Source organism: Chrysoperla carnea, chromosome X (genome assembly GCF_905475395.1).
Source record: "Chrysoperla carnea chromosome X, inChrCarn1.1, whole genome shotgun sequence".
Classification (NCBI taxonomy): Eukaryota; Metazoa; Arthropoda; class Insecta; order Neuroptera; family Chrysopidae; genus Chrysoperla; species Chrysoperla carnea.
The window spans coordinates 11,511,782-11,536,160 of NC_058342.1; the positions used below are offsets into that span (position 1 = coordinate 11,511,782).

Sequence of the window (24,379 nt, forward strand, 5' to 3'; positions counted from 1 at the left end):
GAAGAAACTAATGAAAATCAGTTCAAACCTAAATTAGATCACATAGATGGATATGAAAAAAAAGTAGAACTTTTAAATATTATTGAAAATCACAAGAAAATTTTTGCCAAAAATAAATTTGATGTCGGTAAAGTAAAGTCTAGAGAGGCCGAAATAAAGTTAATGAGAGATGAATATGTTACGGCCCGCCCTTATAAATGTTCTATACCAGATGAACGTGAAATCAAAGATCAAGTACAGAAGTTACTAGCATCCGATCTAATAGAGGAATCTGATTCACCGTTCGCATCACCGGTAACACTCGCATATAAAAAAGAAGATGGAAGAAAATCAAGGCTTTGCATCGATTTTAGAAACTTAAATAAAATAACTATCCCAGAGTGCTACCCATTTCCAACAATAAATGATATAACGGAAAAAGTTTCGAAATGTAAATACTTTACTGTTGTTGATATAAACTCCGCTTTTTGGTGTATTAGGTTAAAAGAAAAGGACCGTGAGAAAACTTCTTTCGTTACAAAGTACGGGAAATTTATGTTCAAAGTATTACCTTTTGGATTGAAAAATGCTCCTGCAATCTTTCAACGCATACTTTCAAATATTATAAGACGAAATAACCTAGATGAGTTTTGCGTCAACTACATGGATGACTGTCTTATTTTCTCACGCAATTGGAAAGACCACATGCAACATATCTCAAGATTTCTTGAAGTAATAGGAGAAGAAGGATTTAAATTAAAGCTCGAAAAGTGTAAATTTGCAGCCCAATCGGTTAAGTATCTTGGCCATTACATTGAAGAAAATAAAATATCACCAGCACAAGAAAATTTAAAGGCAATAAAAAATTTGAAAAGACCTACAGATAAATCTGGGGTTCGAAGTGTTCTAGGAACAATAAATTACTTTATAAAATATATCGATCATAGTGCTCAAAAATTTGAGCCCCTTCACAGATTGCTGAAAAAAAATACTGAATTTATTTGGACGGAAGAATGTGAACGCAGCTTCTCCATGATCAAAGAATATCTGTGTTCCCGTCCAATTTTATCAATTTATGATGTCGAAAAAGATGTTTACATTGACACAGACGCTAGTCAAAAAGGACTTGGAGCGACTTTGAGGCAACCACAGTCAGATGGTCTATTACACCCTGTAGCTTATTTTTCTAGAAAACTGTCAGAAAGAGAAAAGAAAATGGAAACGATTCATTTAGAATGCAAGGCGATAAAAGAAGCCATTAAATACTGGAAATACTATCTTATTGGACGAAAGTTTTTCGTTTGTAGTGACCATAAACCATTGGAAAATTTAAGAACAAAGTCACGAACTGATGAGATTCTTGGCGATCTGGTCCACTACTTGTCACAATTTAATTTCCAGATAATATATAAAAAAGGAAAAGAAAATATTATCGCTGATTTACTATCACGGCAACCAGTTTTAGAATATTTCGAAAATGAAGATGTCATTCAAGTGGTCAATTTAATAGAATTGTCTGAAATAAAGAGGGATCAATATGAAAATCAAAGAGAACTTACAACTGCAAAGGGAACTGAGCGTAGACACGATATTATATTTAAGATGTTAAAAGGAAGAAAGCGGATTTTTGTATCGGAAAAGTTAGGCCTTGAAATAATTAACAAGTTGCACAATCACTATGGTCACATTGGTGTTGCACAAATGAGAAACAAAATACGACAACACTACTATTTCAAAAATTTAGATAAACTTATCATTGACTTTTGTAAAGGCTGTGTGACATGTAGGCAAAGTAAAACTCGCCGAGGAAGATTGATTGGAAAATTGTCAAGAATTGGACCTGCAACAGAACCCTATGAAATATTGTCCATAGATACAGTGGGTGGTTTTGCCGGAAATAAGTCTATAAAGAAATTTATGCACATACTAGTGGATCATTTTAGCAGGTATGCTTGGATTTCTACTACAAAAAGCCAATGCGCAAAAGATTTTATAAATCTTATACATCCGATCGCTAAAAATAATAAAATAAAGTTAATTCTTGCCGATCAATATACTGGACTAAATTCCGTAGAACTCAAAAATTACCTAAATAGAAGAGGTATCCAACTTGTTTTTACAAGCATAGATTGTGCAAGTTCAAATGGTCTCAACGAACGTTTAAATCAAACTCTAGTTAATAGAATTAGGTGTAAAATTATTGATGGAGATAAACGAGCATGGCCTACGATTGCTGCTGAATGTGTTGAAAATTATAACTCAACGATTCATAGCTCTACTAACTATGAGCCACAATATCTGCTCCTAGGCAAGAAATCAAACATTTCGCCAATATATGAACCACCTAGTGATTTAGCTGAAGACCGCCAGCAAGCTTTCATTAATTCATCCAGAAGTTTTATGGAAAATAAAAAAAGAGTTGACAAAAATCGAACAACTTTTCAATTTGAAATTGGAGATCTTGTGTACGTAGAGAATGGGAACAAATTAAATCGCAATAAAATGGACAAAGTTCGCCTTGGGCCTTTTAAAATATTAAGCCGGATTTCATCTTCGTTTTATGAAGTTGATTGTGGCAAGAAAAGAAGTGAATCAAATTATTTTCATAGCAGTAAGCTGTCACCTTTTACTTCGCAAAAAATGACTTCGGGGGGGAAGGTGTAAATTATTATCACTTCCATAGTGATATAATTGTTTATTTTTGTTTCAATTGACATACCTGAACTAAAGATTTTTATAATTTATATTGTGTTAGAATCATAAACGTTTATTAGTGGACATTCTATTAAATAACGTTGTAATTTAATTTATTCCTTTCAGGTATGTTTTTGTTTGTAAATTTAGTGTAATTCCTTTATATAATTTTGTCAATATATTCCTTTCAGGATTAAATACAATCTCGTTATTTATTCAATAAATTAATAACTTACACATACTATAGAATTTACGCCTAATTTGCGCCCTCACGGGTAAATAGTGATGTTTACGAAAAAATGTTTCAAACAAAAGTTGTTTATTTTTTGATAAGGAACATTTATTACACTTAAACTTTTGTTCTATCTCTAACGGTTTACAAGATGGGTCCTACGGACCCAAGACCCAATTGACCTATGTTGCTCATTTACGAACTTGGTCTCACTTTTTACGTCCTGAGTACGCTGTAAAAATTTAATCTTGATATCTCTTTTCGTTTTTGAGCTATCGTGATGACAGACGGACAGACAACCGGAAATGGACTAATTAGGTGATTCTATTAAAATCTATACCAAAATTTTTTTCCTAGCATCAATATTTTTAGGCGTTACAAACTTGGGACTAAACTTAGTATACCTTGCATATTACATATATGCATGGTCTAAAAATGAATTAAAATTTAATAGTTTTTAAATTAGTCAAAATTGGATTTATTTTTGGTTAGTACTAGTTTTTCATATAATGTATAAACTTAATACATATAATTCTTTATTAGCGTGAAATAGTCCGTCGTAAAGAAATCAAAAAAAAAATCCATTAAAAACAGACCGTATAAGTCCATTAAAAGCAAAATTCAATTTTTTTTTTTAATTTTGAGGTTAGTTTGCTATAACTGCATTTGTCCTACATTCAAATTTAACTTTGATTAAAAATTAAAAATGATTTCTTAATTGTTAAAATAACTTGTATAGAAAGTGTTCAACGTCAGTGCTTGCATTATTTTTAATAAATTAAAAAAGTTTAAGAAATGACAACGTTTTGGTTTTCGGAAATTTTCGAAAGTATTTTCTAGAATATTTTTTTGTTTTTAGAAAATCTTTACAAGACCACTAGTTCAAAATACCTTTATAGATGATATTTTATAGTTTTGAAGAAAATGGACAACTTATTTTTGTCCTAATTTGCGCTCTCAACTGATGTTTACGAAAAAATGTTTCAAACAAAAGTTTTATTTTTATAAGAAACAATTTTTACAATTATGCTTTTGCTTTATCTCTCACAGTTACAAGATAGAGAGAGATAGATAAAGAGACAATTGACGCATGTTACGTCAACATCATCAACCTCATCAACAAGTTTTGCTAGATTTATGTATACCTATACTGAAAAAGCGGTTCACTTCCTGTTTAATAGTACAAATTTGTATCGCAAGTTTGCGGGATTTGTCTAATTTGAATATTTTTATTGGCCTTTAAAAATGGTGAGTGCAAGTATTGTCATCTGCTAGTCGAAATTGTAACTACTGAATTCGGAGCCACTTTTAATTTTAATTAGTACGAATGTTTTTGCCAGTTGGCGAGTTGCTGCTCCCAGTTATCAATAAAAACAAAATAAAAATTGTCGATTTTTGCCTAAAAAAATTGAAACGATCCCTTATTTCTCAGTGATCCCTAGCAATAAAAATGTATAATAAATTAGTGTTACGATTTTGAATTATGTTATAATAAATTTTAGCACACCAAAATAACAGTAAGAAATAAAGCCAGAAAAAGGCCAAAAGGTTGCAATTCTTTGGAACAATATGGCTTTTAATAGGACATGGCTAAAATTTTTCGTATGGGTGTAGAACAAAGTCATATTTTAGGCTATTCTAAGCATTTTTTCTAAAACTCACCATTTTTGAGATACAAGTGACTAAACCTAATTTTGATGAAAATGTGATATTGTCGAAATTAACGATTATTGTGTTATTTCGATCAAATATTTGACTTAAAATTTGTTTTATCACATATTTTGGATGATTTGAAACAATTTTTGTATCTTGACTCTTTTCCCCGGACCTCACCGTCCAAAATTCTCATTTTAAGCTTAAATTATGATCAAATATTTGATTTAAGTCGATTGAAATTTATATTTTAGACTATCCTAAGATCATTTTGCGTTTAGTAATTTTTCAACTTACCTCATCGTTTTCGCGCTTTTTCGAGATTTAAGCGCTTTACGCTTTTTTTAACGCTTATATCTCGAAAAATTTAATCACAATCATACGATAATCGTCGTGTCGATGGCAAAATTTTAGCTTAAAAATGCGAATTTTTTTTTTATAAATATTTCAAAAAATGTGGGGAGAGGGGAAAAAAATCAAGAGACAAAAATTGTTTGAAATTATCCAAAATACGAGATACAACAAGTTTCAAGTCATATATTTAATCGAAATAAGACAATAACTGACAGTATCAAATTTTATCAAAATTAGGTTTTGTTTTTTTTAATCACTCGTATCTCAAAACAGTGAGTTTTAGAAAAAACAAGCGAAACTAACAGTTGACTGAATTAATTGTTGAAATAACATATATAGACGGTATTGATTACGCTATCGTTTGTTTTTAAAGGCTGTAGCGAGAATCGCATTTGAGGTAGAGCAGCATTGGTTACTGGTAGGGCGGAAGTAAAAAATTTATCATAATTGATCTCCCTCGAAGCACGGGCTCCTAAATCAATCTCCATGTATACAACTGACCTTTAGGTCAGTGATGTACATTCAATAGCTATTCATAGACATATAATTTCTGAGATAGACCATGAGCATGGATCTACGAACTATTAAATCCACATTGATAAAGAACAAGCGAACAAGATGCTTCCAGATTTGGAGTAGAGATCTACGTTTGCGTGAGAGTGAGGTAATAATTAATTGTTGGGTGGGGTGATACGAGTAAATAGATACGTCCATAAATACCATTTAGTTCATATTATTTCAAGCTAAAGTGTTATAGCTATTAGGGTTATAATTAAGTAGACCAATCGCTTTATGAAATGTCGCTTCAAAAGCCATCTATACACTGAACAAAGAATTATTATAATAGGAAATGAATGTCCGAAGCTGGTGGTATGTTCGCAAAAGTTTAGATACCTAGCGCTACAATTTGCTTTATCTCAAACTTTGAACAAACCATTTAGTTATAATAATTTATCTTAATTTTTGGTATTTTTAAGGTAGAGCATTGTGATTTCAAGGTACGGCATTGCCCCCCCCCGAGAAAGTAGGGATAAATAATCGAATATTTTCAAATATACTCAAGTGGGATATCAAATAAAAGAGCATGACGTTTAAATTACAAAAGTGTAACCCCGACGCAAGGGGATATGGGGGAGGGGAGAAAATGGTGGTGTTGCAAGGCAAAGCAGGTAGTTCACAGCTAGTTTGAAAGTAAAGGGAACGATTTGATGATCGAAAGTATTGGAACAAATAGATAGATTTTGGGGATGTCTGATTTATAAACAGAATGGACCATTTTAATCGATAAGTTGAAAAATAAAATAGGGAATATGGCCTCAAGGGGGCATATTCCGAACACCTTCAATTTGACCCTATCTTTCAAAATCATCTAAATATTATTACTTTTGAGAATAAAGATTCTTATTCTTTTTTTTTCGAATTAGTGAAGAAAGATTTGAAACATTTTTTTCCCAAAATAAATTGTTACGATAATCGGAAAAAATAAACCCGGGAAAAGTATACCGAAAATTTTATAGACCCGGAATATTGTTGTTGAGTTTGTCGACTATAGAGGAGTTGGTTGGGTACTGAAATTTTTTAACGTTGCGTTCAAAAATGGTACACTATTACAGAAATTTGTTCGGCCTATTTTGTCCAGATTTATTTTTTCCCACCTATTTTTTTCTAAATTCAATTGTTAAGACAGAAATTCAAAGCGAAAATAGAAAAAATTCGTTTAAAGTAAAATATTCATAATCAGAAGCGGTAAAATATTTCTAACAAACTTTGTTACATCGAGAGTCGTAGTTAAGGTTGTTATGAAAAAAATGCGATTTAATGAAAGACTTTCCAAAAATTGACAGTCAATTATTCACATAATAAGAAAAGTCTAGCCAACATATGATGTCATTCCTGTTCTTGATTATCGTGAAAAACGATGTTAAACCAGTTTAAGACGGGTTATTACCTTGTATTATAGGGCGGCGACGGTAAACATACTAATTTAAGGTTTTAAACTTAATACCCAGAAATAACAGCTTCCCAAAAAAGTATCACAGCGTTTATTAAAGGCTAATAAATAAATGTACCCATTTACAAAATATTCTTGCTTTTAATTTTTTATTTTAATGTAATTATATGTAATAGGATTTTGCCCTAAATTTGAAAAATTAATTTATACGTTACTCAAATTTACTTCTAAAACAGTTTAAAGTATCATGGCGTCTTGAATGACTTGAATCATTACTTGACATACAATCATTTTTGTATAAGCAAGTTACATAGCCTTTCAAATGGTGTGACGTAGTACCTTCAAAGTACATCTGATTGGTGTTTGCTGTTACGTGACCGAATGAATAATTTTAAAGAATTTATTTTTAAAACAAGTGAAAACAAACAATTGACTGAGTTAATTGTTGAAATATCATGCATAGTCAGTGTTGATTTCCTTATCAAATAACACATACAAACATGTGACACATACATAACTGATAATCAAGTATAGTACATATTATAAAATTTCAGCCTAATTGGCGCCCTCACGGGTAAACAGTGATGTTTACGAAAAAATGTTTCAAACAAAAGTTGTTTAATTTTTGATAAGGAACATTTTTTACATTAAAACTTTTGTTCTATCTTTAACGGTTTACAAGACCCAATTGACCTATGATGCTCATTTACGAACTTGACCTCACTTTTTACGTCCTGAGTACGCTGTAAAAGTTTCAGCTCGCTATCTTTTTTCGTTTTTGAGTTATCGTGTCCACAGACGGGCGGACGGACGGGCGGACAACCGGAAATGGACTAATTAGGTGATTTTATGAACACCTATGACAAAATTTTTTTCCTAGCATCATTATTTTTAAGCGTTAAAAACTTGGGACTAAACTTAATATACTATGTATATTTCATATATGCATGGTATAAAAATGATAATAATCCTTATATTTCATAAAAATTAATTTGGTGTTTTAATCGTTAGAAACTTTAATCCAATCGATTTATTTTATGGGCAAAAGCCTATTATATGAATAATTATAAGTATGTATTATATTGTCAAAAAATAATTTTATTAAATAATGATAAATTTGTAGTTTTTTATTAATTTAAACATAAAATAATTCAATAATAAAATAATTTTTTAATCACAATTGAACTTAATCCCAAATTAAAATTTTCAAATACTTTTTTTCGATATCATGAACTGATCGTAAAATGTCAACATAAACATTTCAGTGTTGTCTTTTTTAAATACGGAAAATTTTTAATCATTAAACTCATTGAAATTATTAAATATAGAATCTAATGATTAAAAAATATTGTTTTAAGGTAGTACGATCATCAAGGCAATTTAAGATTTAAGTTTGAAATTATTTGTACCTTATTTTCAACTTTGAAGATGAATTTTGTTATAACTTCATGAATGTAGATGAAAAATAAGAATAAATTTTTTCGATGTCTGCTTCGGCTTTTGAAATATAAAAAGCTGGATCAATAAACAAAATTTTCGATATTTTGAAAATTACTCCATATATTGACATATTTTTTTTACTTTTGTCTTAAGGATGTATGAGCATGGTAGTGGGGGGACAAATTTAAAAATAGATATTTTCAATTTTGATGATAAATTTATATTATTACCTGACGATATAAGACGAAAAGTAAGAATAAAATTTTTCGATATCTGGCTTAATTTTCAAAATATCGAAAATTGCAAATTTTGTTTGAATTATTTAGCTTTCGATATTTCGAAAACCAAGACACATATCGAAAAATTTTATTCTTATTTTTCGTTTACATTCATGAAGTTATAACAAAATTCATCATCAAAGTTGAAAATAAGATAAAAATAATTTCAACCCTTAATCTACCCTGCTCTTACATCCCTTATATGGACGGTGACACTTAGTTTTTTTCTTTTCTAATTCATTGCTAATATGTTTACTTTCTATTAAAAAGTTTTTTTTAAATTTGTTTTCATTCATTCCAAATGAAAATTATCAAAAACTTCCAAAATATGTCGTTTTTTGAGATTCCTCCATAAGAGCCAATGTATTTTATATCGATTTTTAATGACTTTTTTCTTAAAAATTTGCACGGATACCTAAGCTGAAATTTTAACCACATATTCTTTGAGTAAAAGACTACCTACAAACAAATTTTGAGCCTTTAAATCAAACATTGTTGTCATGCTCATACATCCTTAACATGACAAGTTATAACATAATTCACCAGCAAAATTGAAAATATACATGCTTTATTAGTCGGGCACAATGGGTTTTAAAAAAAATTTATTAAGTTTTAACTTTAATTTAAATAGTTTTTTTTTAAATTTCCGCCGGCTAGGTTTGTAGAAATCTACGAAGACATATCACCCATCTACCGCTTTACCATCAAACCAATGCCTACTTTTGAAATCATTTATTTATTTAAAAATTCGGGCAAAATTTTTAGAATTGATTTAGATTTAGTGCAACCACCCTAAGATTTTCATAATTGATTTAGATTTAGTCCACTAACATATATAACAATCAAGTTTTTTATTTAAATTGTCTTGGTGCTCGTACATCCTTAATAAAAAAATTGGCAAAAATATATATTCTATGCGTCTGACGCTTAGCGTATGTAGATTAAAATGATCCCCTCCATAGATCGGACATCCCCAAAATCCCATAGTGTTCTAGAAGTTCAAAGACGGATTTATAGCATACCCTTAGCTCTCGTTAACCTTCGAGACAGTGCATAATTCTGTTTTTGCAGGTAAAATATGACTAAAAATCAGCCTATGGAGATGATATGAATCTCGTCTCGGAGTTCATGGTTATAGTGGCAACTCGTTTTTCATTCGATTACATCGAGTAAATTTTGTCGTAAGTACCAAAAAATTATTTTTCACGAATTAAATATTACAAAAAAATTTTGTTGACATTTTAATTGCACTGTTTTTTTATTTACAACCTTTTCAGAAAATTCTGTAGAATAAATTTTACTGTCAATCAAAAAACGTTGCGGCCAAAATAATTTTTTTTAAATATTTTGCTCGTGAAATTTGTTCCAGCTCTTCCTGAGAAAAATCACGCATGAATTTCTAAGCAATATGTGAGGGACCAAAGTTTTTTCAGAAATTTTTAGAACAGCATAAAATTGTCCGAATTTTGTGAAATTCCCTTCAGAAAATTTGATAACTATTGTTTTTATTTTTAATTAAAAACTTTTTCTATAATATTTTCCAGTTTTCACTAGCAGAAAACTAGAAAAGTAGGTACTATTACACTGTTATTAGGCGACACAGGCGACTGTACACAATTATAGTTAAAGGGTTCTTAAGGTAGTACCAGCATGAAATCACTTTTCGACAGATTTGGCCGAATTTTTTTTCTCGGGTTTATAATAGCTTTATTTATGAATTCCTAAAATTTCATAATTTTTGACCGTTTAGATCGCGAGATATTTAAAGACAAAGTTCGCGATTTTGAGGGTCATGTCCCATTTAAAGCATGTAAAATGTCCGGTCTCTCCAACTATTTTTTATGATATTATTATATATTGAAGAAAAAGTAGAAAAAAATGTTTATACAATAAAATTCTAAAAAAAAAAATTAGAAATTAATTTTCACTTTCGAGATATTAATTTTGACGTAAATTGATCGAAATTGGGACGTTGGCATAATTATTTCCCATTTTAAACGGTCAAAATTTCTGAAACTTTGGGAATTAATAGTAAGCATTATTAAATTCTTAAATTTAATTTTTCGTTAAATTCTGTCGAAAAAAAAATTGTACCATTGCTTTAACATAGAAACTGCAAATACCATGCTGGAACATCGTTAATTTTTTTAAAGGAATTTTAGAACTGCACTATTTGTGTAGAAGGACGATAAAGTCTGTACGGGACGACGGCCATGACCATGACCATAGGTGCAATGACATCTGACGAGAAAGGCTGTATCTTTAAAGCAGTATTTCTGGTCTAGAAATTTGAAAAAATCGACCTTTCAAAAATCGAATTTTATAAAAATCATATTTTCAAAGTTTAGACACTTAAGAATATGTCCTAAAACGGATTTTTAAAAATTCGAATTATTTTCGGAGATACAGTGATTTTATGACGCGGTATCTAAGCCGGTCGAGCGAAACGCATCACAAAATATACGGCAAATATTGCCGGCTGACTTGAGTACTTATTCTTTTCATGAACTTCAGTAGAAGATGGTCAAATTTCCAGTAAAAGAGCCAATGCATGGATCTGGAATCGCCGATTAATCCAAACTCCAAAGTGAGTATTAAATATCATTATCTGAGTTACTCTACCGGAATTGTCTGTCAAACTTAACACGCGCTTCTCGAAACTACTTTTTGTCATGCCTACGTCATTTTTTGATTTTTTTTTTGCCTAAAATCAAGGAGATAGCGTAATCTTTACTGTTACAGAATTTTTCCAAATTTTTTGTTTCAGATACTATAATAAGGCTGCAATCATGTCAACCAGTGTTCACAGTTTTTTTATTACTTTCTTACAGTTATTATCAAATACATTCTAGCTCGAGCCAAAATGCTACGAGTTATCAAAATCGGTTGAAAAATGTTCATGTTACAACGCTTTTTGCAAACAAGAAAATTTGATTCTCATCATGATATCGATATTGTGCCATGTCGTTTTACGATTTTCCGGGGGATTGCGTTGTGGGTAATGAATTTTTTCATAATTTTCTGTTAATGAGCCCAACTATATGATACAATTTTTTCGGAAACAATTTGGTCAATATTATTTATTTGTTTAAAAAAAACTAGTCTAAGCCTAATCCTACCGAATTACACATCGACAACCTGCACTTTTACGTTCAAGAGTATGTTTAAAACGGGAGTCTGCAAAAATTTTTCTTGCGAAAATTAATCATGCTCAATAACGGATTCAAATTGACAGAGTTACAATTGTAAGTGCGCAGAGTACATGAAAACGATATTTTTCTCCATAACTTGAAAATTTGGGGGTGTTAGACAATTTTGAAACACATTTTCATGATGTACTCACCAAGACCTACAACATTTGCCAGGTCGCTTAGGAAGTGCTTTCAAGATTTTTTTGTAACAATTTATTATTCAAACTTTTAAGTTTACACATCTGTATGGCGTAAGAACATGGCGGCTACTATTTCATGGTTTTAAAAAAAAAACATTAACTTTGAATTGACTTTTAAAATTTATTTTGTTATTTTATGAAATAAAATTAACATTTTTCGACTGTTTTTTTCCTAAGCAATAATATATTTATACACTTTTTTCTCATAAAGAGTAAAATACCCTATTAATTGCTCGATTAATGTTTGACAAATTAATATTTTGTGAATAAGCAAAGGTAAATATAATAAAATTTGCTACTAATTAATCCAATTAGCATTGGACTTAAATATTTGAAAGGCTTATTATTTGTACATCATTTATTTAAACATGTCAACATGAATTATTAAAACAGGTTGCAGAAGGAGTTTGAGTTGCAAAATACTAAGCATCTTTGATGTTAATTGTCCAGCCTGTTTTATTGCCACATGGCGTTATCTTCCTTACTGTTTTATCAAGCTCCATTATTTACCCCTCATTTCAAAGCTTATCGAGCAGGCTAATGACAATAGACCCACGGTCTAAGAATGCACCGCTTCTCTTAAATACATATACTCCAAGAGTGACAAAATTGAGTAAAATTTCAAATAGGTGAACTGGTTTCGAATGAAACAGTTTTTATAGATGTTCTCCTAATATTGAATGCTAAAGTAAAAAAAATAAAGAGAAAAGTTTAGTACGCAGTGTATGCGCTAAGTGGGTTTCGTATCCGCATACAGATCGCACCGAACAAGGAGTGTATTTAGAAGTATTTTGACCCGCTGAATCCGAATTTTCTGCTTGCTCATCACTCAGAGTGGGGGAAAATTTGTTATAAAAAAAATTAATTCTTTATATGGCCATAGCTTCTAAACTATTGAAAATTTTACTTAAATTTTGGTACCATTTTATTCTACATGAAAAAAAATTATTTCTTCTTGTTTTATTCGTCTTGACACGACAAATAGAACCGGAGATATGGTTAAAATTGTAAACAAAAATGATATTGCATAAGGTTGGCGCGCAGCGTTTGGTTTAAAACGCCCGTAGATTGGCCAATAAATAATATTTTTGTACTTTAAGGTACTCGTTTTAAACGTCTACTGAAATAAGGTCAAAATTTTCGAGGTTTTTCCTATTTTTCGGCACGATCCGGTTTGTCGAAGTCGAAAACTTAGATTTAACTTTGCAAATAACATATCAAAAAAACAATCATACTTGATTTAATGCAACGTTCACCCGCTTTTCATTTTTTCGCGTTCGGTTGAAATAACTCAAGTTTAGAGATATTTAAGTAAAATTTACAATAGTTTAGAAGCTATGGCCGTATAAACAATTAATTTTCTTTAAATAAATAAATTCGCCCTCCCCCTTCTGAGCGATGGAGCAAGAAAATTCGAATTCAGCGGGTCAATATACGTCGAAATACATTCCTTGTTCGGTGGACCTGTAAATGCATACGAAACTCACTCAGCGCCTACATTAAGGAGGATATATTTCAAATTGAAACATTTCTATAACATGTTCTCCTAACACTAAAGTCCACAAAACTAAAGGGTGGAGTTTAGTTCAAATATCTTTTCAGGCCCTTTGGCATTTAAAACTCGGATATAAATGACGTCAAAAAATTATTTTAAGATTTAGGAAAGCTCAAAAATTTCATTCTTTAGTCTCGTTTGTCTGATTTGAAAATTGTCCTTTTAGAGTTTTTCCAAACATTAATTTGTTACGAAAAAATCTCAAGAGATCCTTAAACATAAAATGACCAAAAAAAAATATAATTATTTGATTCAAAAATTTGATATTTGATAGCTATCAAAAAGAAAATTTTTCAAAATAAAAAAAAGATAGGCAGTCATGGTGACTGTCGACGGAAGTGAAAATTTAAAACTTTGAAATAACTGTTTTGAAGTTATACTTCTTTTGGCGCGTTAGGCAGAAATGATGAGGGTAAATTTTTACGATGCGCGCGCACATCGTCACGAAAAACCGACATGATGAAGTTAGCTATAGTTAACATTTTAGTTTTTCAAATAAAGGTACCAACAAAGTAAAAGTAAGGACATCTACGTATGTTTGCGTGAGAATTGACAACTGTATTCACAATATTTCTTTATTTAAGTATTTCTGAACCTACCACACGTGTTTTGTGTCTGTCCGAATAAAATATATAAAAATATGCATAAATACATATTTTCTCAAATAATATCATAATATATAATAAAATAATTTACTATGATTATAAGTGATAATAATTGCTTTTATATATTACTTTGAGTAATTATTTTAAGTGATAAGAACAGTTTTTACATATTACTTTGAATACGTTTATAGAATTTGGGGTTAGTTGACGGTATGTATTATTTATAAAAGATTTTTATCTTGTTACGCCGAAGAAGTATAACTTCTAACGCGTGTACATAAGTACACACACACTTTTTTTTTTTTTTTTATATTAATTAAAACTTGTGTATAAAAAACTGTTATAAATAATTAAAAAAAAGCAACAACACAATGTTTTCAAGCGGTCGAGCGGTCGATGAATCTTAGAACTAAGTGTGCTCAAAACTGCTTCTTCACTTCAGTGTTCGGGTGAGAACTGTTGTTTTCTATGTGGTGGAGCGTGACGATGACGCGAATTCCATTACTTTTGTTCACCCAAGAAAGTGCTGAACATGGGCTTTCGCATAGCAACATGGATTTTGTCATTTTTTTGAGTATAAAGAATAAGATTGCAAGCTTAGATAATGGTCCCCATATTTTGCAAATTAAACTCTTTCTAGCGCCTGCATTATCTACTATTAAAAAAATTAATAACGACTTACCATTGATATGAATTATAATGAAAATATATTAATCCTTGTCCATAAAGGAAACAGGAATCAGTCCAATAATCACGTTTCAACGAATAATAAATTTGATAAGCTGACAAAGCTGAAACAAAAAATTTACAAATTTAAAATTATTTTCGAATGTGGCAGAATTCTACACCTAAAATCGCTAGACAATATCCTAACTAGATAAGTGCAACAGATGCACTCGCACAAGCCCTTGTTAATTGCGCCTAAAATACTACCTACAATTTAAATATTTTTCATCTCTCTAACAGGCATGTTATAGATAAGATAGAAAAGCTATATTTTTCTACGACCCTACTTAATGGGTCTTTTCAGTTGAAAAAAAAAACTATTTTTGTTTTTGCATTTTTGTATTATTAAATGAGTCCCGGCTTCGGTGTAATTTTTTCGTTTATTTCAATTTTTTTTAAATGAAAATACATAATGTGCGTTTTCCATTGAAGTGTACAGTCTCACCCTCATATTTTAAATGGTAAAATGTGTTAAGATAGCCAAAGTTATTAAAAGTATCATGTATGAAGGACTTTGACTCATTAAGTACGCAAAAATTTTAAATAAATGTAAAAAGTTTAGTTTCATAATACAAATATGTTATTAAATGTGTTTAGAATACACTCCCGAAATTATAAAACAAAACTTGTATTGTTTTAGAAGTTACAAATAATATAATACGCCAATCAAATTAAACATTGAACGTTGCATCACATCAGGTATTTTTTTTTATGTTGTTTGCAATGTAGAGGTATTTTTAAATTCAAATTTCGACCCCGGCAGACGACCTTGAACCGGAAGGACTGGGTTATCCTCAAAAATTGTAGTATTTATTTTTAAAGAATGTTAAATTTTCAACAATTTGAGATAAAATCGGTTTTTATAGGACCAGTAGTTTCGGAGATACAGCTTTTCAAAGTTTGTCTATTTTTTCAAGATACACAATTTTACAAAAAATGTCCTCTTGTAAATCGTTAAAGATATAACAAAAGTTTAAGCGAAAAAAATGTTTCTTATAAAAAATGAACAACTTTTGTTTAGAACATTTTTTCGTAAGCATCACTGGTTTTCGAAAATTGCCGAAAAAGTATTTTCTAGAATTTTTTTTTTTGTTTTTCCAGAATGTTTCACAAAACCACTACTTGAAGCTACCTGCAAATTTTCAACTCCCTAACTTTTATATTTTTATAGAAAATTGACACCAAAATATTGTCCTAATTTGCGCCATCCTAAGGTCAAATTTCTAAGCGCGCAAGTGTGTACATAGTGAAAGCACACTTTCTAATCAATATGACTCTGATCTACACACTCATACGAACATTTTGAGCCGAGTCTCATAAAAAGTCATATTGCTCCATAGAATTGCAACCTTTTGACCTTTTTTCAGCTTTATTTCTTACAGTATTTAATAATTTATGAGATATTTGAAAAAAGCTATTTTCGCAACCTTTGATCTTGAATAATTTTTGTTGCATACATGATTTTGCAATGGACTTTTCATAGGTCATTTCTTGCATTCAAATAATATGAAAATAATCCCGGTGAAAAAAACTTCACTCGGATTTCTAAGCAGATCAACTGTATTGTCTTCTTTTTCCAAGTTCTCATGTTTTAATCGAAAAAAAAAAATTTTTTTTGTATCGTTTATAAACTACTACAATAATTTATCTGACGTTTAGATATATGAAGGGAGGGTTTTATCCAATTGACCTAGTTGCAAATTTACTAGTTATTACGATAGTTGTATCATTTTAAAGATTCTCATAAAATGCAAAAATACTTATTTAGAGACAAGCTTTTGTTTAACTCAAAAGTAGAAAATAATTTTTCTTATGTGTCACTCATACATGAATGTTTAGATTAGATTATAGCCTGCATTAGCCCCGATGGAAAAAGGCCTCCCTCAGTGTATTTCAAACTTCCCTGTTGACAGCTTTTCTAGTCCACTGACCATCGCAAAACCATCAATCTCATCTCTTCATCTTGTTGATGATCGACCCCTTTTACGTTTGAAATTTAATGGTACCCATGAAGTGCTGACAGTTACATCTTTCATTTCTGTTATTGATCTAATAGCAGAAATGATAAATTTTTCCATACTTCTTTGGAAAGTTCTTAATTTTTTGTAATGTGAAATGGTCGTAGCCGATGTTTGAGTGCCATAAGTTAAGATCGGAAGGATACACGCATACGAAGCTTTTCTTTTCAAAGACATGTTTAATTTACTTTTGAAAATTTCTTTTAGGGACCAAAATTTTTTTCAAGCATTATTTATTTATTTTTTTTTTTTGTATGTCAATGCTGTTCTAATCCTGGAACGAAACTATTATTCCGAGATATTTAAAACTATTTACTGGCTTTATTGTCTCATGCTCTAAACTAAGTCTAAGGTTGAGACTATCTTGGGTTGCATTTGACATCCATTTGATTTTCTAAACATTAATTTTGAGTCCTACGAGCTTACGACGATATGATAATAGGGAATATTAATAAAATTTAAATTTTGACCAAATATTTTTTTTTTTTTTTGTAACTTTATTGGCTGGAAATTTTAACTAAACCATTATTTTAGTAATTAATATCTTTTTAATTACTAAAAATTAATTAATAAAAGTACAAATTCAGTGAGAGAAATTCAAATTTAAAAACGGGCGTGATGTCATCGTATGAGGTTTGTCAGATTTGTTAATATACTGTATGTTATTAATTACTTACTTTTGTATGATATTACATTGAGTTATATTATTCTACGGCTTTTTATTAGAAAACTTAATAAAACCGTATGTAAATTCATTTTTTTATAGCGTTATATATTGAACTGTAACCCTATGACAGCTCACATATTTATACGTCATCAACAGAGAGCGCCAAAAGGACTGCGTTTAAATATCTCAAAATTATTTTCCGTTTTAAATATTTTTTACACTTAATACAACATTATTAAACAGTATTTATATTTTTTACTATGTTATAACGGTGTAAACAATGAATTGAAAATATAAAAAAATACATTAATATTCCCTATTGGTTCAGCATTATTTGTAGATCATGGACATTAATTATCAGGAAAAAGTACAATATCGCCTGTACAATAACAATAACTAAAGACGTAGTTCAGAATAGCATCGAATAATTTTGCTGATAATGGATCACCTTGACGTACTCCGCGCTGCAGGCTAAACTTTTTTCCGAATCTTTCATGAATGTTTGTAGAATTTAAAAACAATCATGTATATGGGACTAATAAGATAAAACTAAGTACTAAGTACGATAAAAGCTTGCCTCTAAAAAAACCTTCCCTCAGTCAAAATTTGAGGTTTCGGATTTCAAAGGGCGTAGAGTTAGAAAATGCAGTTTAAAATAATCGTAAAACCTCCCGCAGTATTTCACTTTAATATTCTGGTTACTTCTAAATGAAATATAACTATGGCTCAGTAGGAAATTGACAACTAGCTTCGAGACATACTCATTCAGTGATTTTCTCTAATTATAACAATTTTTCAAAAGTATTGGACTAAAGTAATATTCTTTTGGGATTTTGAGTAATAGTTTAATTATAAATTGATGCTATATGCCAATTTTCTTAACTAATTTCGATATTTAACCAAAAAAAAAATGTAGAAAACAAATAACTGGGTCAAATTTAAACATTGTAAAAAATTTGATTTGTCGCTCCAGTCTAGTTCATTGAATTGTTTTCATTTTAGATGCACTTTAAAAGAATTCATATTTCATTTAACAGTGTTTGCCTTTCATTCATACCTTTTGCATATTCTCCAAGCAAAAGTTGAAAATGACCCAATTTACACACAGTTCTAGGATCAATGTTTATTTTTCTAGTTTCCCCTTGGGGGTTAGCTCGTTCTTTTTCAGCCTGAATTAATACATTTTCTAATGCTTGAACTCCCTGAAAAATGATAAAATATATATATGTCAAAAATTACCGGCAACTACATCAAAAAACTCCATTTACACAAACCTTTATTAATAAAGCTTTTTTTTCAGAATTCTGTTGATCCATTAACTTCAAGAAACCAAAATGTCGACTAAAAATTATTATAGCATATATTGAAATTTTTTTTAAACAAATGTTTACTCATGTTAATATTTACCTGTCAAGTTCTGATAAAACTTGCAATTCTTGTGGTGTAAACACAAATTCACTATCCGATTGTGACATTTCTAATGATTTGTCCACTTTCATTAGAGAATCATGACACATTTTCTAATGAAATCAAAATTAAATTGTAATCAACGTTTGCGTCATTTCATTAAAACATAATTATACTATTCACTTGTAACGTGTTTACATCATTTGGTTATGATTATCATTAACTTTGTAATTATAATCTTTGGCAGAGATGACAACTTCACACTGAAGTTAGCAGCTGTCATCTATTTATCACGAATAACAGCTACCAACGCTGGACTGTAAGACATATCTTAAAGTTTTTCGTTTTGGCTTTGTTTAATTATTTGAATGCTTATGATGCGCGACAATTACACGTCCAATAAACTGTATTAAATTAATGATTGAAAAATGTATTTGTCGAGAAAAATTTCATAGAATTAAATAACAAATCTGTTAATAGAACTGCCGACTAAACTTTATGAAATTATGTTTTACCCATAGATTTTTCAATCATCGTTCAGAATTTCATTATCAAAATTGATATTATGTAAAAGGTACCATTTTTACCTATACACATTGGAACGTCTCGGGACAGTATGCATTGGGCTAACCAAAGACTATAGGATAGACAAGAAGCAGAAGTATAATTATAAGTGACATCTGGAGTCTGAGGCGATCAACTATTAAGTTTGTCGGCCTTTGCGGGTATGGCTATTAAGTTTAACTACTTTGCGGGGGTGACTATTAACTATTAAGTTTGAAAGCCTGACTCGGTAGAGGCGCTGAAACTCGTATACTACGATTTTACATTAGCTCATATGGGCTGCTTCTCCTCTATCCTATGCTCTTTGGGGCTAACTATAATATTTAATTTAGTATTATGTATGTTATTGGATTTTAATACTAAGATGTCAGCTCCACGAGTAAAAAAAATGTAAACCATATTGTTATAATCAGCTGATTATTTCATTGATATAAGAAGCAGGATCGCAGGATGTATAATATGATTTATTATACACAGAGACTATATATTTTACCGATATATTCTCTGTTATACATTTTAATGTGCTGTGCTATATTTGCTCACCGAGTCTTTTATAATTACGATATCTTTCCTACTTTTTTATATAAACTTTGCAGTTTGTGTTGTTATATAAATTTTTTAATACAAATTTTGGACCTAATTTTATAATTTTTTGTTTTTGATTTACATTTTGAACTTTTAATTTTATATTCTTTTTAATATGATAGTTGTGTGTTTTCAAGTACATTTTTGTACTTTTAAGTTTTGGTTAAGTGATTTTCAAATAAATTTTCTATTTTTAAGTTTTAATTGAAGTGATTTTCAAATACATTTTCTGTTTTTAAGCTTTAGGTTAAGTGATTTTCAAATAAATTTTCTATTTTTCAGTTTTAAGTTGAGTGATATTCATATACATTTTTATTTTATAGTGCGTTTTGGGTGTTTTATATATACTACATTAAGATTTTCATTAATTGATTAGTTGGGCTATATGGTAGGAAATGATAATTCCCGAACAGTTTCGGAAGAGGAGCAAGCCCTTAACGCGGGGCAGATAGTTTTATGTGGAGTTATGGAGAAAAATGTAGACAGCATCAAAGTGTATGCTTTGGGTCTACAAACAAGTGCCCTACATGACCCTACACATTAAATTGAAATAACATTAAAATTATTCCTGACATTAAATATCAAGTGCAATACGCGCTATGGCAAAGTAGGTGATGTAAACATATTTCAGCGGTTTTAATAATGTGTACAAGGTGTTGATCGTTTCTAATTATAACGGTGCAATCAAGCCAGTGTGATTTTATGTTTTTATTTGTTTTTGCCTTGTTTGCTTTGTTTTTTTTTTCTTTCAGAAAATCGCCAGGAAATTTAGAAAAAATTCAGATATTTCTTGTGGTTGGGCCACGCAAAAGAAGGACACGCAGAAAAAGTATAAAGCTGTTCCAATTGAAGAAATGCCCTGTTCAAATATTGATGTCGAGGAAAATCAATGATAGCATTTTAATGCAGATTAAAAATAATTTTATATCCGCTATGCACTATCATTACATTGCAAGTAATGACAAATATTTCATTAAAAATTTTAGAGCTGGTAGAAGATCTGAACAGGCTACACAGAGCACCGGGAATTAATTTGAAATTTTGACTTCTTTGACTATTCTAAACCATGCTTGTCAATCATCATTGACAATGAAATTGGGTCAATTGAAAAATAATTTTTTGGCCGATTGTTGCCAAAAGACGTATGATAACAACTGAGACTCTGTAATAATCGAAACAAAGAAATCAAAATTTAAGTGGATTTCTGAGAGGCAATTTAGAATTACAGGGTCACGAGTATATGAAATTTATAATTATAGTGAAAAGGATTGGGGCCAAAAATGGTATTTTTTCCCAATCAGTCGCTCGGTCAAAATTCAAAATTAAAACAGATTTTAGTGAAGCTGAGTGTGGCCTGGTAATTTTGCTGTTTAATCCATGGCTAGGATTTTTACCGGGCGGCATAATCATGGAAACCGAAGAAAAGCCCATGGCCTTAATTGAAATAAAATGCCCTTTTTCAGGTAAATTGTATAATAAATTCACTTGCTTATTAATAATTATCGAATAATTTTTTATTTTAGGAAAAAAAGACTATAAGAAATGTAATCAAAAGTTGACCGTATTTAGAAATTCAAAATAATTCACCAACATTTAAAAAAAATCATCAATATTACGGACAAATTCAGTTGGGAATGACAATTTTAAATTTGGAATTGATCTATTTTGTTGTTTTTTGTTCGTTCGATAACAGCCTGGAAATAATTAAATTAAATTACGCTTACGAATTTTCAAAAAAAATGTTATTTAATGTAAAAAATTAAACTTTATAACAATATGTTACATTAAATTTGTAATATTAAATAATTAAAATAAAAAATAATTTAAATCATAAAAATTCATAGCTGCGTTTTGGCCGATAGAGCGCTCTCTGTAAACAAACTGAGTGATCACAAGAAAATGAAAACTATTTTCCCAAAGACACTGATGTTTCGAAACATCGCGGCTATTTGCGATTTGCTATTGTTTTTAAACGTTGATAATAATAACAACCCTTTTACCGAAATCAAAATGATTATCTAATCATTTTTACGTGGTAATTAGTCTACCCGAAAAATAACATCTGTTCAGTAGTAAGTGACAAAATTTATGTAGAAATTTTGCGGTGCCACTAACAGAGGCATCGTGTAAAATACAACTACCACTACCATTAGGTTAATGATACCAAAGAATATCTTCGTAAATTTTGCTAATCGCTATTGAACACATCATTTTTCGAACAGATGCATGTATCACATGATATTAATTAATCGTTTTGATTTTAACAAAGAACGTATCTATTATTAATCAACCGGTACAAACTGCATATTTCTGTACCGAATTTAATCGGTCTATGTAACCATTATAGCCCAAATCAACGAATCCCTAAAACCATTTATGATTATCCACTTTTTTAATATTTGTGTTATTTTAAAACGGGGAGACATACCGGAAAAGTAAAATAATTTTCACAAGTGTTTGCTCTGAAGACGTAGACGAGTGGACAGACAGTTTATAATATTTCAAAAATCGATTTAAGGTTTTACTAATGCAAAAATTTGTCATTTTTTAAAATTGGGGCACTCAAATTCGTCACTGCACATGCAATAATAAAAATGTCCTCAACTAAATTTACTAACTCCCATGGTAATTTTTCACTTAAAACTTTGAACACTTTAATTTTTTGATTCGTGCGTTCAATGTGAACCCGAGCTCCTGCAAGTTTTGTATTGTATTATCATTCACTTTTGGTTAGCTGTCGTTTTTTACGGAGAAATGGTGGTCTGCATAACTTTATATTATAGGTTTCGCAAATAGAATCAATTAAAAAGCCTTTATCTACCATAATAGCAGAATTTGGCTCTAATTGTTCTATTAATTTGCTATTTTCGAATATAGTTTTATCAGAAGGTCTGCCACCGTATGGCTTGCTGATAAAAGTGATTAAACCAGCTGGTGATACGCCAGTCATAAATTTGACAGTTTGAGTGCCTTTGTAATGAGAGTAAAAACGAATACGGCAGCACAAACACTTGGGTACTTGTGTTATTATTTCAGTACAATCTAGCACAATTTGTGTATCTTGAAACTCTTCAAAACAAATGGGCATATTTTGTTGAATTTCATTTATTGAAGGGAAATGAATTGCTGCTTTTAAAACTGCTGAAAGTAGTTTTAACATTGGCTTTACAAAATTCTTACACAAGTTGAAAGTTATGTTGAAAAACACCGACAAAATTGTGTAGGTTAAATTCCACTTCATCTTAACAAAAGTTAACACAATTCTTTCATAGATTGATAGTTTATGAATTCGTCGCATCAATTGAACCGATGCAACAATTTGATTCAATAATTCATGACTACATAGCCCGGTTAAACTTGTCAAAGAAGCATCAGATGTTTAAAAAATGGTACAAAGTTAATTTCTGTGACGTGTTAACTTTTAATTGAAAATCTTGGAAAGTTTTTTTGGGAATTTCTTCATTCGATTGTACTTGTGATAGCAATACATTTGCAGCTTCAATATCTTCATCAGTGTGATTTTCATTAACTGAATCTATAATTTCATCATCACACATCAGTAATTGCATTCGAACTAGTTGGAGGTTCCTCAGGCATAGCACTGGTGCTCCAAGATGGTGTTTGAAGAAGCTGATGTTCATTTGGCAAGTTATTTGATGGAATGGAAATTGATTTCAAATTTTGTACTTTTTTGTTGCCTAAAATAATAAATTTATTTTTTATATTATCATATGTGAGTACAAATAATCTTTGTTTGTACACTTAACTTCGAACTTTTAAGTTTTTCTATCCACAGTTGTCTTCTGTTAACCATTTTATCTCCTATTTTTATTTCTTGATTACAATTTGGAAATTTATGAAAACTTAACTCGCGATTTACTTTCGTTGAAGAATTGCACATTGGCACGCTACAACGGTACGACATAGTGACGCAAATTAAAATAAAAACAATTATTTTAATGTTTTATATAATTCTTTAACTAAATTTGTGTTAATAAAAATTGTTGCATTAACCTTTATTATATGCTTATGACATATGCGTGTAGTTTCAAGATTGTAAACAAACATTTCCGTTAGGTTTATGTATCTATGGGCGTTCAGACTATGGTTCTTTTTTCTATCGCTAGATAGAGACTTTTAGTATTACTTTAGTATTACATTACTTTGAAAGTAAGAATAGCAGTTAGTGTCCGACCGAAGCTTCGGCTTCGGCCACCTTCGGCCAAAAAAACCACCTTCGATCAAACATTCGGCCGAAGCTTTGGCTGAAGGTTCTTAGC

General features: G+C 30.2%; 1 protein-coding gene and 1 long non-coding RNA gene across 2 annotated transcripts in view; one reads left to right on the top strand and one right to left on the bottom strand.

The window, feature by feature from the left end:
- Nucleotides 1-18,996, bottom strand: part of LOC123302323 (lysine-specific demethylase 6A) — a 113,450-nt gene extending 94,454 nt beyond the window's left edge. The window contains exons 1-4 of the mRNA XM_044885204.1: nt 18,951-18,996; nt 18,818-18,884; nt 18,601-18,745; nt 14,815-14,923 (exon numbers count right to left, since the gene is read on the bottom strand). Of these exons, the coding sequence (XP_044741139.1) occupies nt 14,815-14,923; nt 18,601-18,745; nt 18,818-18,859 (296 nt within the window). The 5' untranslated portion in view covers nt 18,860-18,884; nt 18,951-18,996. The remainder of the gene's footprint in view (nt 1-14,814; nt 14,924-18,600; nt 18,746-18,817; nt 18,885-18,950) is intronic.
- Nucleotides 18,997-20,301: 1,305 nt separating this feature from the next.
- On the top strand, nt 20,302-21,786 carry LOC123302439. Its single transcript, XR_006535520.1, has 3 exons — nt 20,302-20,345; nt 20,423-21,562; nt 21,623-21,786. It is a non-coding gene; the product is annotated as an uncharacterized LOC123302439 (long non-coding RNA).
- Nucleotides 21,787-24,379: the final 2,593 nt, after the last annotated feature.